The sequence below is a fragment of the Choristoneura fumiferana genome, chromosome 6 (genome assembly GCF_025370935.1).
Source record: "Choristoneura fumiferana chromosome 6, NRCan_CFum_1, whole genome shotgun sequence".
NCBI lineage: Eukaryota > Metazoa > Arthropoda > Insecta > Lepidoptera > Tortricidae > Choristoneura > Choristoneura fumiferana.
This window is the reverse complement of record NC_133477.1, coordinates 17,312,269-17,324,440: the sequence shown is the minus strand read 5'-3', so window position 1 is coordinate 17,324,440 and position 12,172 is coordinate 17,312,269. Positions and strand designations below refer to the sequence as shown.

Below are 12,172 nucleotides of genomic sequence, written 5' to 3'. Positions count from 1 at the left end.
CTAATTTAATTACGCATAAGTTAACTTAACGTAAATAACAAAACTCTTTATTATTATTAAACTCATTTTAATAGAAGAAGTTATCACAGAGGGTTTTGTAGTTATCGTCATTTTTGTAACCGACCCTTTATGCTTTTGTAGAAAAGCAGTCGATTTTTTTGTGAATAAGTAGGAAAGTAAGTACTTACCTAAATTAAAGAGATTATGACTTTTTATGAGTACCTACTGACGGACGTTACAAATTTGAATAATTCCAGAGTTATAATCGCAGCAACATAGACTTTAATACTTCCGGTGGCGAATGCACTAGTCCCAAAACGCACTATTAGTCAATACACTCTAATTTCGAAAGCCCCTCTTCTCATAAGAAACTAGGCCCAAAACACCATATTTCCAAAAAGGCTCATTCTCGATTTACACGAGAACCATTGAGAACTAGTCCCAAAATACACCTTTCCCAAAATACCCCAAATTGTGTTCACCTGTAAAGTACAATTCAATAGAATCTGTCAATTTTCTACATATTTAAGACACCCTATCGCGGCACACTTGATTACATAATGTCCCTGTTGTTGCAATTATCATCTAAAAGGAATCAAAAAAGAATAATAGTCACATCACAAAGCCTTAGGCAGCCCGGTGTTTATATTAGTAGGCTGGAAGTGTCTACAGGATTGTCAGATTCTATTGAATTGGAGTTTAGGTGGCGTAATACTTCATTCTCATAATGCATAGTTCTCAAAACACTCTAGTTCCAAAATACCCTAATTCTTTTTCTTTTATTTTCGAATGACTCTTTGAAATTGCTTTCAGCCGTAACGATCTATTATTATCTGACGGTTTAAATGAATACAAAAGCGAGACATTAAATAAATGTTAGATTTTATTATTTCATACACGGTAGTTTTAGTATTTTATTACAGTTTATTCGTGCAAATAATGAATCTCAAGCGGTTTTATCTCTTACGACACCGACGTTCTTTAAGGAGTGAAGTCGTCGTCGTACTTAAGTATGGAAGCGTTTAAACTTAATACTTTTAATATTTCTAGTTTTATTTAAAAAAAAGTTATTAATGTAATTTTACTCAATAGTTAACGATAAATTATTGAAATTTTCTGATATCAGATATATTTACGGAACTATCACCTGGCTACACTTAACGATTACACCCTGTAAATAGCTCAAAATAATATTTCAATAAAAATTGTTTTTGCAAAAATACTATTGGCGTAAAAACGGGTAACGGTTACGGCTGAAAGCAATTTCAAAGAGTCATTCGAAAATAAAAGAAAAGAATTAGGGTATTTTGGAACTAGATTGTTTTGAGAACTATGCATTATGAGAATAAAGTATTACGCCACCTACAGGTGAACACAATTGGGGTATTTTGGGAAATATGGTGTTTTGGGCCTAGTTTCTTATGAGAAGTGGGGCTTTCGAATTTAGAGTGTATTGACTAATAGTGCGTTTTGGAACTAGTGCATTCGCCACCGGAAAGATTTAATATAATAAGTAATATATGATGATTAGTGATGGTCATGATTAAAATTTGATGTTTTTTTTTCGGTCTTACAATAATCGGAGTTGAAATGTTATGCTATCTCTGGCGCACCCTCTAGCTCGTGGTTATCAGAATTATGTATTACTACATGTTATTAAAATGAGTACGCCACATAATATCAGTCAGACACCTTATCTTGAGATAAGATAGTAAAACTTATTTTTACTACGAATTTTGTGAGTCTTCCAATATTATTTGGGATGGTCTTATTAACCATGACTGGGCGAAGGTACTTTTACGTATAAGTACCTATGGTACATTGTGCTTTTAATGTCAGTAAAGAACCCACGGACCTAAAGTATGGAAAATGTGGTTTCCGTTAAATATCCTGAGATTTTGATATGTTATAGATTTAAAAGTCCTGAACAAACATATCTAAGGGTGCTACTTACCTCTGTTTCGGAGTCCCTTTCAGAGTTTAGTTTAGTTTTTTAGAGACTTGTTCAGGACTTTGAAACCACATTTTCACCAATGATGATAAAGAAAACACTTCAGTCAGACCTCTTGCGAAACCGATAAAATGCGCGGCAAAATAAAAACTTTTTGAAAGAGTACTTAAAACGAAAGTGCACACTGCACTGCGTAATCCTCGTTGTTATTTCAAAACAGCATGGAGTTGGTCTATATTTAGTTGGACGCCTAGTTAATTATATCCAGAGATATGGAGCAGGTCACTGGTGCCGGCAGTACAAATTTAAACAAATTAACAAAACGCTCTTTATTCGTATCATTGAACATTCCAAAGCCTAATAAATCTATTAACTTTATTATTATAATCCACACAACATGTAGCTCATGAAATTCTAAAATTATTTCTCAGGATTTAGAAATAAATAGGTACTGAACTACTGATTGTAACAAACTCACCTTCGCCTAGGAATAACACTCTTTACTTTTATAACTGTGTTGGTCCCACTATTTATATTTCCATCCTGTTTCTTTTTAACACTGGACGTTTTATTTTTATCACTATCACCTATTCCGATGTTCCTGTTATGAACATTTTCCGCGTTTACTTCTGAGCTGCTTGCAGATGCAGCTGACATTTTTAGGCGATGATTATAGATTTCTGTCGGAAACCCATTTGGTACGAATTTTATAAATCGCGCAGCCTGCCGCGCATGTGGTGACAAATGCTCGGTCGGTAAAGCAGCGATAGGGGTGGTTATATCTAAGCGCCATCTGGTTATCACGGTTGACACTATCTTAATGTCGATTGCAGCGCCACCTTATCATGTTAGCATTGAACCATTTGAGCAAGGTGACGTCCTGTTATTTCAGTAGTTTAACAGATTTTAAATAGATGGCAGCACTACTGTTTTTAAATTATTTTCCAAAAAGGAATTGTGTATCAATCAACGAAAGCGCCTGGCTGGGGGAAAATCGAAGTTCGTATCTATCGTACTGTCCCTCGCACTCTCGTACTAAATAATTAGCGTCAGCAGGACGGTACGGGTAGGTACGATACGAACTTCGATTTTTGAATTTCGAAGTAGCCCCCCTGCAACGATTGGGACAGAATCTCCTATAAAAGATTTTAAAATATTACGCAAGCTTGTAAAATCATAGACCTATCCTATCTACAGTATGCCCGATGAGGCCTCCTGTTCACGGCGAAATATAATTCGCATTAATTATCTGACTGCGACGACATCTAGCGTGACATAATATTTTGTGAATACTGAAAGCTACTAAGTAGGTATAATTAATTAGGTACTTAGCAGGTTTCATTGATTAATACGGTACTTGACAACTGTTGAATTTACCATAATCTGTATATCATTATAAAAATATAGATATACAGACAATGTTTAGCAAATAGAAAAATGAATTCTCTTAAAAATTGGATTTATAACGATTTTTTGAAAATCTATATACATATCTGTCTCTTTTCTCTATGAAGCTAGTACCTGGCGCTACTTGCATGTGACGTCACATGATAGTACAGTAAGTCTTTCTCTGTCTAATCTTGAATTTAAAACCTTTATAACTGTTATATTTAACGATAACTTAAAAAATGTGTTTCTGTTCGATAATAACGTGCATTGTCAAGCTTTAATTTATAATACATGTTTTTTTTTTCATTTTAATGCTGTCATTAGCAATGCAACGGACGTCCGTTGTTCGCGTGAAAAACCATAAAGTAATATACCAAAACGAAATCAAATATTAAACGAATTAAGACGTTATTCTGACGTAGAAATGTGTATTTAAGAATAACCGTCTGTAGAAGCTCAAGTCTAATGTGAACTGCCAAAAATTGTAATTTTCTTCCATCGTCTATACTTCCAGATGGATGCAAACTAGGGATCTTCAGGGCTAGAGTGAATAGGCTACACCTTTGATCTGCACTTTCCATCAGATGTGATAAGTACCTATGGATCGTGATTGATCACGGGTCAGTTTTAAGCTAAAAAAAACCGGCCAAGAGCGTGTCAAACACGCCCAGGATAGGGTTCCGTAGCCATTATGGACAAATCAAGTAATGTTTTTCTAAGGATTTCGTATTGTGTACCTACGGAATCTTCCAAGTTTAGGTTTATTACCATTCAGATTTTTATCAAATTTTTCCACCCAACATTCGTTTGATATGTAGGTATATTCATGCCAAATTACAGCTTTCTAGTACTAACGGTACACACGTAACAGACAGGCAGGGCGAAACTATAAGGGTTCCTAGTTGACTACGGAACCCCAAAAAACAACAAATTATTTTCTACTAAATATTTATTAGATAAGTAGTTCTAGAAACTAGAAAATGTTGTACAAAATATCTTATCATAGCATAACAACTTATATTTACGTCTTAAATTAAATAATTTAAAGGGATCTTAAAATGTAAAGATAATTAACAGTATCTTGCATAAATAATAAATGCATGTTCTACAAGAATCTTAAAATCAGTACTTCAGTAGATATTCATCATTTCATTATATTATAAAAGATACCTAATTAAGCGACTACAAAGCAATTGAGACAGGAGATCGTAAAATTTTATACAGAAAATGTAAAAGACATGTGCTGAAGGGTAACTTTGGCCATTTGGGATTAATTCGGTCCAGGGTTTTATCATCGTATCAAATCGCTTTTATTGTAAAATTATGGCATTGCTATTTGGTTGGTTTTGGTAGACCGCTTACGTTTTATTTGTTTTTATTTATTTACCAGTCAATGAAAATTTACAGCATTACAGTTTATACCAAGGCGCTGTAAATTAAAGAAGATGCCTAAATAATAAGACACTTTGAGAAGAATAACTAACTAATATTAGATACTAGTAGTAACAATACCATATAAGATAGGTATAATCACAATTTATAATAAAATAAAATAAAAAAGTTATTTAGGGATTACGATTCATGGATTTTCATTCTTGTTTCCCTAAAGTGACTTCATTTTTGATAGACTCTTTTATGTGGTTTGCAAAATGAGCCAAATGTCCCCATCCTTACGGTACCTTATAGTCTATGCCGATTCAGGGTAACTGGATAGGACACTTAGGGTTGACTCTATGTTTTTTATTGATCAATAACAAAAATGGGGCCAACACCACTAGAGTGAATTCATAAATTTTATTTCCGGGTCATTTCGTAATACGTTTCATTGTTTGGTAAGTTGATTGCTCCTGTCTTAAATGCTTCGTGAAATAGCCGAAAATCCGAAGCAATGTTGGCTTTTTCAACTTTCAAATAGACTTATATTAAAGAGTGGACTATTTTATACATGACATATTTTGCATAACTTCCAATTATAAATAATACAATAAATTCGATAAAAAAAAATACAGCTCAAAAGTACACAAGGACATATTTTTTATACTTTATATATGTACCTACTCGTATTTTATTTCTGTATACAGGGTGTTAATCAAATAACTGAAAACCTCAGACACCCCAAAAATATTTTTTCATTTTAAGTTAGTTGATTGCATTTATTTTTGAATACGTTCCTTATTTTACAAGATATTCGTGTGTTTTGTTAAGTCAGTAATTTTACTTCATTGTTAACTCTACACTACTCTACACTCATAATTTGTATTTGTCAGCTGCGCTTTGACGTTTTTAGAAGAAAATCACACATTGGCAGTAAAACGGCCAGTATTAAATTATCGAAATAGTATGCAACCTCGCTAAAATACTTAATGGTGCCTGTTGCACGTAAACTTTTAGACTGGGCACAATAAAAAAGGGATTTAAGAACACAAACACCATCTAATTTAAAAAATAGTGTAATCGATTCTACTGATTCGGAGCAAACGACTGTCTGGTTTTCAATTATTTAATTAACACCTTGTATAGGTACCTAAGTATTAACTTGACGGAAAATCCTAGTATTAAGTATAAATATCAAGTCTAAATTCGTGTCGCAGTCTTAATAATACAATTAAGCACCTGCATAATTATGCACCTATAGTACGAGGACTCTTCTATAAGAACGGGGGTGAAATAAAATAGGTTATTGTGTTTAATAGGATTGTCGTAGCGTAACCCGAAAAATAATAATATTAAAATTTTGAATGCACCTATAATATAATTATAATTATTTACAATACACAGTCACTGGAAAATAATTATTAAAGTTTTAATTTACAGGTCGTCAGATCACAGTTCAATTAAAAAAAAAAATGTTAATTAAACTGGTTTTTACAGTAGGAATCTACTGACGTTTATTACCTACTGGGGCATTTACCAAAATCTATAATTTTTCACAACTCGTCAGAAGGAGCAATTTTCATTGAAATTTACATTTTAATTCCATTTTATGAATTTTTTTGCAGTTTACTTGGCTACGTCGATTGCGTTAGGTACTGATATTCACTGAAGATCATTTTTTTTCCGAAACACGTAGAAAGAGGGTTCTTAAGTGTTTGAAGGTAAATTTTGCTTCCATTGTTTTTTTTCTCAATCTTCTGACTTTTTCAAATTCGACCTGGGAATTCAGAATTTCTCCACCATTTCAAGATAAACGTCGACCGTCGTATAAAAAGACCAATTACTTTATGCAAAACCGGAGCAAGTAAACATAATTTACTTGAATCGGTGGCAGCGATTTAAACTCAACGCGTGATAAGAGATCAGGTAAACTTCTAATAACTGGTCGCGACAACCCACAAATAGCCTTTTAATTGGTGAATTAAGTTAGAAATCAGTTTATAATAAATTGCTATGCTCCGAGAGAAGCTTTTCTACGAGGATGATTACCTTACATTCATTTAGGTATCTAATATAGTTAGAAAAGTAATAAAATTCAGACATGGACACTTTTTCGTACTGCCAATTACCCAATACTTGATTGATTTAGCAAGCAATTAGGTACTAAGCCGAAGAAAATAACTCACGATGTATAAGCACTATTTGAATAAGTACTTGTTGTGTGTGTTATCTAATCTAATTATAAGGTATCCTTCATTCCATCGAGCCAGTAAGTTTTGAACCTACCAATACTGCCCTCCTAAACCAAAAGTCGCTATCTAAAAAAAAACACTTTTGAGTTATTAATACTATAGTGTAGCTTAAAACACAGAAAAGCGTTTTTTTTATATAGCGCCTTTGGCTTAGGAGGGCAGAATATTAGTTATACAATATAGAAAATAACAAAGAAAGAAGGCAGAACCAGTCTCTTTAAAATGCGTGTTACTTGCAAACGTTTACATCGTAGACGCTCCAAGTTTTATGTATTTTTTTATTCTTACTTAACGGCCGCCCATAGTCTTACCAATAATTTAAAAAAATTATGGCAGCAGTCTATGGTACTGCGCGGAATTCTTGTTCTTCTCCAGAACGTAGAACGACTTCGGTTTGCCGTTGCCGGAGTAATATTTCCTGAACGATGGCTTTTTAGCGGGGACGTAGTACGCCAGAGCGTCTATGGAATTCGGGTGGTTATTCGCGCCTTTAGGCCACGTTGGGGTGCTTTCTACATCGACGATATCGTCGTCGAATCTCGCTTGAGGTCTGTCCTTGGCTAGTTTTTGTAGCACTGGCAGGTTCCAGTGGTAAACCCTGGCTGGTTTTCCATTGCCTGTCATTTGGAGGGGGAGTGTTCTCGCTGCAGCAGGTGCGGGGTCTGAATGTGTGTAGTAGCTTGTATTTGGGGGCAGTTTTATGACGAACATTCTGGAATCTCCTGTGGCGTGTCGTCTGCCTTGTTCTGCTAGTCTTTTCCTGTGGTGAGCGGCTGGTATTTTTAGCTTTTTTAAACCGAGAGAGCTGAGGAGGTCGTGCGTGCTGGGCTCTTTCTTGTCGTCGGTGAGGTTATTGTCCCGGCTGGAGGACGATGCTGGCGCTCCGCATGTCGCTGCGATCGTGATCAGTAGGGCCGATAACCTGGAACAAAGAGGAATTACAATTAGTAAGTTGAATAATATTTTACATTCGTCGCATAATTTTCTCGCTGTCATTAACATGTTGCTGGGCTAGACATCGCCGCCGAGACAGAAATTAATTTCATTTTCTACTTGTAACTCAATAGTTACTGACAGTAAATTTTAGGAAGCTAATAAAGAGAAATAAAACATGTTTTTTTTTTCAGCTAAATGACTACATGAAATGACGATGAAGTTCAATTCAAAAGTTAACAAAAAAAAAACAATTATTTAATGTAATTCTAAAAGTTTGTATTTCGAATACCATGATATGCGAAAGATGCATAAAAGTTGAACTGCAAGTTAAAGTTTCAAGCTCACTGTAGGTACATTGACACCGTAATGTTTGCCGAGCTTATGGAACTTGAAAAGTCAAATAAAAGCAGTGGTGCCAACATAATGCGTCCTCCGCCTAGCAATTAGCATAGACAATGCGGCTAAGTTGTATACCCTGGGACACTTGAGGTTTCATCACGTTTGGAATATTCATTAAGTGCTTGCTTTTGCTTCATATACCTAGTCACCTCTTCAAGTAAGTTCTTTCTTAGTACTACCCATATTCGATTATCATCATAATTCGATAATCTTTAGTACTCGTGGTCATATACATGATTTTTATTATAAATAATATTTCGAGAATATTCAAATAAAAACAGAAATGAATAATTGAATATTCATTCACGAATGAATTATTTTCAAGATTGTATCTAAGTACTGGAGTGTAATTAACCACACTAATCATTTTTTGTGTGGTGCAAGCGTATTTTATCTATCATAAATTATGTATAAGATTACAAAAATTAATCCCTTTTTCTGTTGGTTACGTCATAACTTCAAAACGAGTTTAGGTACCGATTTCATGCCACATTTTTTTAAAGTTTTCTAACAACTTGCAGAAGGTTTTTGGAGAAAAAAAAGGAAACTGTGCAGATTTTTTATTTTATTTTAAATTAGTTGCTCGCATTTTTTTTTATTTACCTTCATTATTCCACAAAATATTCGTGTGTCTGGCTAAGGCAGTTATTCTAACTGATATCTAACTCTAAACTCATAATTTGTATTAAATTAGTCAACTTTGCGCTTCGTCGTTATTGTATAGTTAGAAGAAAATCAAACTGACAGCAAAACGGCCAGTATTAAATTATCTAAAAAAAATATACGCGTCGATCATATCGTTTTATAAAATCCTTCCATTCTACCTGACTCATTGCTTATAAGCGATAGAAAACTGATAGCGGTTGAAACGCTCGAAGACCCAGGCACAACCGTCCAACAAGATGGAAGGATAACCTGTGGCCGTATTGTCTAAAGTTCTGGCGCTCGCGATCGCATTCACCATCTCTTTTTAACCTCATCTCATTCCTTGTGACAGAAATAAGTGGTGAAAACGATGACGATTCCGAGTGCGTTAAACCATAAGGCCTCTGGTTACACGGTACAGGTGCACGGTGGATGCAGAATGCAGGCCGCTTCTGACCGAGGCAACTGGAGTACATGATGATGATGATGATGATGATGATGATGAATGTATAGCCGTCATACGAACCCCGTAATACGCACGGTGCGCCCTTAATACCTGCATATAAATACTGTATTATTTTATCACTCCTAATTATTCTGAATCACTTTCATATTATGGTACTGCACCTAAGGCCCATAATACCATATCATCTCGATAAGTAGATACTCGTAGGGTTTCGAGAGAAAACGAAAGTTTACACCGTATTGCGGTTACACGCATTTTCAATGGTTATTTAATTAAGTATACGCAATGGGCAATTGGTAGCGTGAATTCATTTTAATTAAATAATTAAAAGACCGCACTGTTTGCGTAAAAAACGTTTTGTTTGTTTGTTTGTTTATACTCTTTATTGTACAAAAAGGAAAAACAAAAAGGTTACATAAATAAAAGTTGTGTTAAGTACAAAGGCGGACCTCTGCCAGTCAACCTTTGAGTGGTAGAGGAGCAATCCAAAAAACAAGGATCGACAAATAGAGCAAAACATTTGAATAAATATAAATGCATACCTAAAATAACTATATACAATAAATATATAACACATATAAAAAACATTAATATATCTATAACTAAATATAAAATAAAATAGATAAATACACACATTTACATACAATACATAAATAACACAAATATAAAGGATAATTACTTACTAAATATAATTGGATATGTATTACTGTTTACTGTATTGGTGTGCAATAAAGAGTCAAGGAACTAGTGTGAGCCACATCTTCTTCAATGTCTCCCTGAACGAGTATACGGAGGAAGATTGTCGGACAATGATCGGCAACCGATTCCACAAACTAGCCGCATGCACAGAAAAGGATTTGGAGTAGATCTTGGATGAGGTAGAGGAGAGAATGTTTTTTTTGCGTTAAAGAAAATTAACTACACAGGTAGTGAAGAGATCTGACCCTATATATCTTATCGTCCCGCTGACGCTAATATTATTTAATACGAACTTCGATTCGATTTTCAAATTTCGTAGTTGCCCCCTGGCATCATTTTAAATTAAATTGTTTTTGGTTTGATTACTTAGTATATACGATTTACCAATATTTTCCTCCCCCTTAGTATATACCTACATAGTATAGTAACAAAAGCTAACATAAAAACATTCCGTGAAAGCAATAGGCCATTCAAAAGCTTAGCATTCCTCAATCTTTCCCATAGCCTAAACCTCGTAAGCTCGACAATGTGAGACTCACAGGTATGCCGTAAGCTAGTATTGTTTAGTTTTCTAAGAAGTCAATGCATACGCACGTAGAGTTGCGAAAGGTATGCATCCTACATGTTTTTTTTTCTACGGAGCTGAGAACACAGGAAATAACGTAAAAATATTGTAGAAGAAATGTATTCATAAGACAAATGGCATGGATGATATTATATTACCAATAAAGGAATTTATTTGTTTATTTGTCAATAAAAATTTACAGTATTACAGTTAAAGAACCAATGCAAATTATAGGAGTATGAGTATGAACTTCCTCAAAGTATCGCCTGAATCAATTATATTAGAAAATATACACTGTGTTTTAAAAAAATCCGGAATATTTCGATATATTTAATAAGGGTTCGGGTAAGTTTGCATGAATACCCCTTTAACAGCTTTTGCACAATTTTTAATTGTGGCTGACTAAAATAGCATCATGATCCATAGCAAGTGATCATGCGTTGACATAGACTAAGAATAGCAGCGGCCCTAGAACAGTGCCTTGGGGTACACCTTGTGCATTTTTTTCGTAGCTCGAACGTATTTCTATGATTGTTTTTGTAGTTTCATTATATGTGTCTAATGTCGTGTGAGATTTATCTTCCAAGTTACATTGGAAAGGATATAGATAGTTATTATTTCGGAAAATTATATCCGTAAGATAGTGATAAAAGAAATCTTCGCAGATGAAGTTGAAGGCAAGAGCTAGTGGATACTATCGTCTTATTATTTAATATTTAAGATTTTGACCCCACCGATACTACTGAAGTGTATGGCTATGGTCGTTAGTGGGTATTTTACTGGCAGTACTTAATAATAACCCACGATGTGCGATTTCCTGCTATGCCACAGCTAATGAACTTTAAGTACCTTTAACTTGTGTAGTTACTTGCATAATAATCGGTGCCGACTTCGTAGCACCCAAGCACGTGTGAACGGAGTTACCTTTAGGGCCCGAGAGACGCGTACAAATAATGACATAATACTTCCAATACGTTTAACTCGCGATCACAATAAAATAAAATAACAGCTTTTGTATGCGATAACTGCCATTTGATTGTGATTGCGAGCGCCAGAAAAAGGCCAGAAATGTTAGGCAATACACCCTCTGGCTAAAAGGAGTCTTATCAGATCTCTGAGTTATCAATTATTGCATAACAAATTACAAGCAAGTATTTATTAGTGAATTTCAAAACGTTGTTATGCAATCGGGCCCTGCAAGTATGTCATTTTTTTCATACGTGCCTTTAATTTTAGTGTCTGAAGAGTGAAAAAATAATCAAAGCAGATTAGGTAATTATGAATATCATAAAGGAAACAATATACCAGTTTTACGCTGACTCAAATACCTACTCTAAAAATCTAAAATATCCACCAGCTCTCTTGGATTATTATCATAGCACTAGATATGCCATATGTCTTCGGGAGTGGAGATTTCTTCCCGCCTACACTCATATAAAGACAAAACTTTTGCACAAATTAACGCGACTAAACATATCATAAGACCAATGACGACG

General features: G+C 34.5%; 2 protein-coding genes across 2 annotated transcripts in view; both read right to left on the bottom strand.

The window, feature by feature from the left end:
- The window catches only part of LOC141428730 (alkylglycerone-phosphate synthase-like), a 31,884-nt gene extending 29,205 nt beyond the window's left edge, over positions 1-2,679 (bottom strand). The window contains 1 exon segment of the mRNA XM_074088744.1: positions 2,430-2,679. Coding sequence (XP_073944845.1) covers positions 2,430-2,608 — 179 coding nt within the window. The 5' untranslated portion in view covers positions 2,609-2,679.
- Positions 2,680-4,835: 2,156 nt separating this feature from the next.
- LOC141429235 (uncharacterized) overlaps positions 4,836-12,172 on the bottom strand; it is a 60,714-nt gene continuing 53,377 nt past the window's right edge. Inside the window, exon 2 of the mRNA XM_074089510.1 lies at positions 4,836-7,888. Within this exon, the coding sequence (XP_073945611.1) occupies positions 7,294-7,888 (595 nt within the window). The 3' untranslated portion in view covers positions 4,836-7,293. The remainder of the gene's footprint in view (positions 7,889-12,172) is intronic.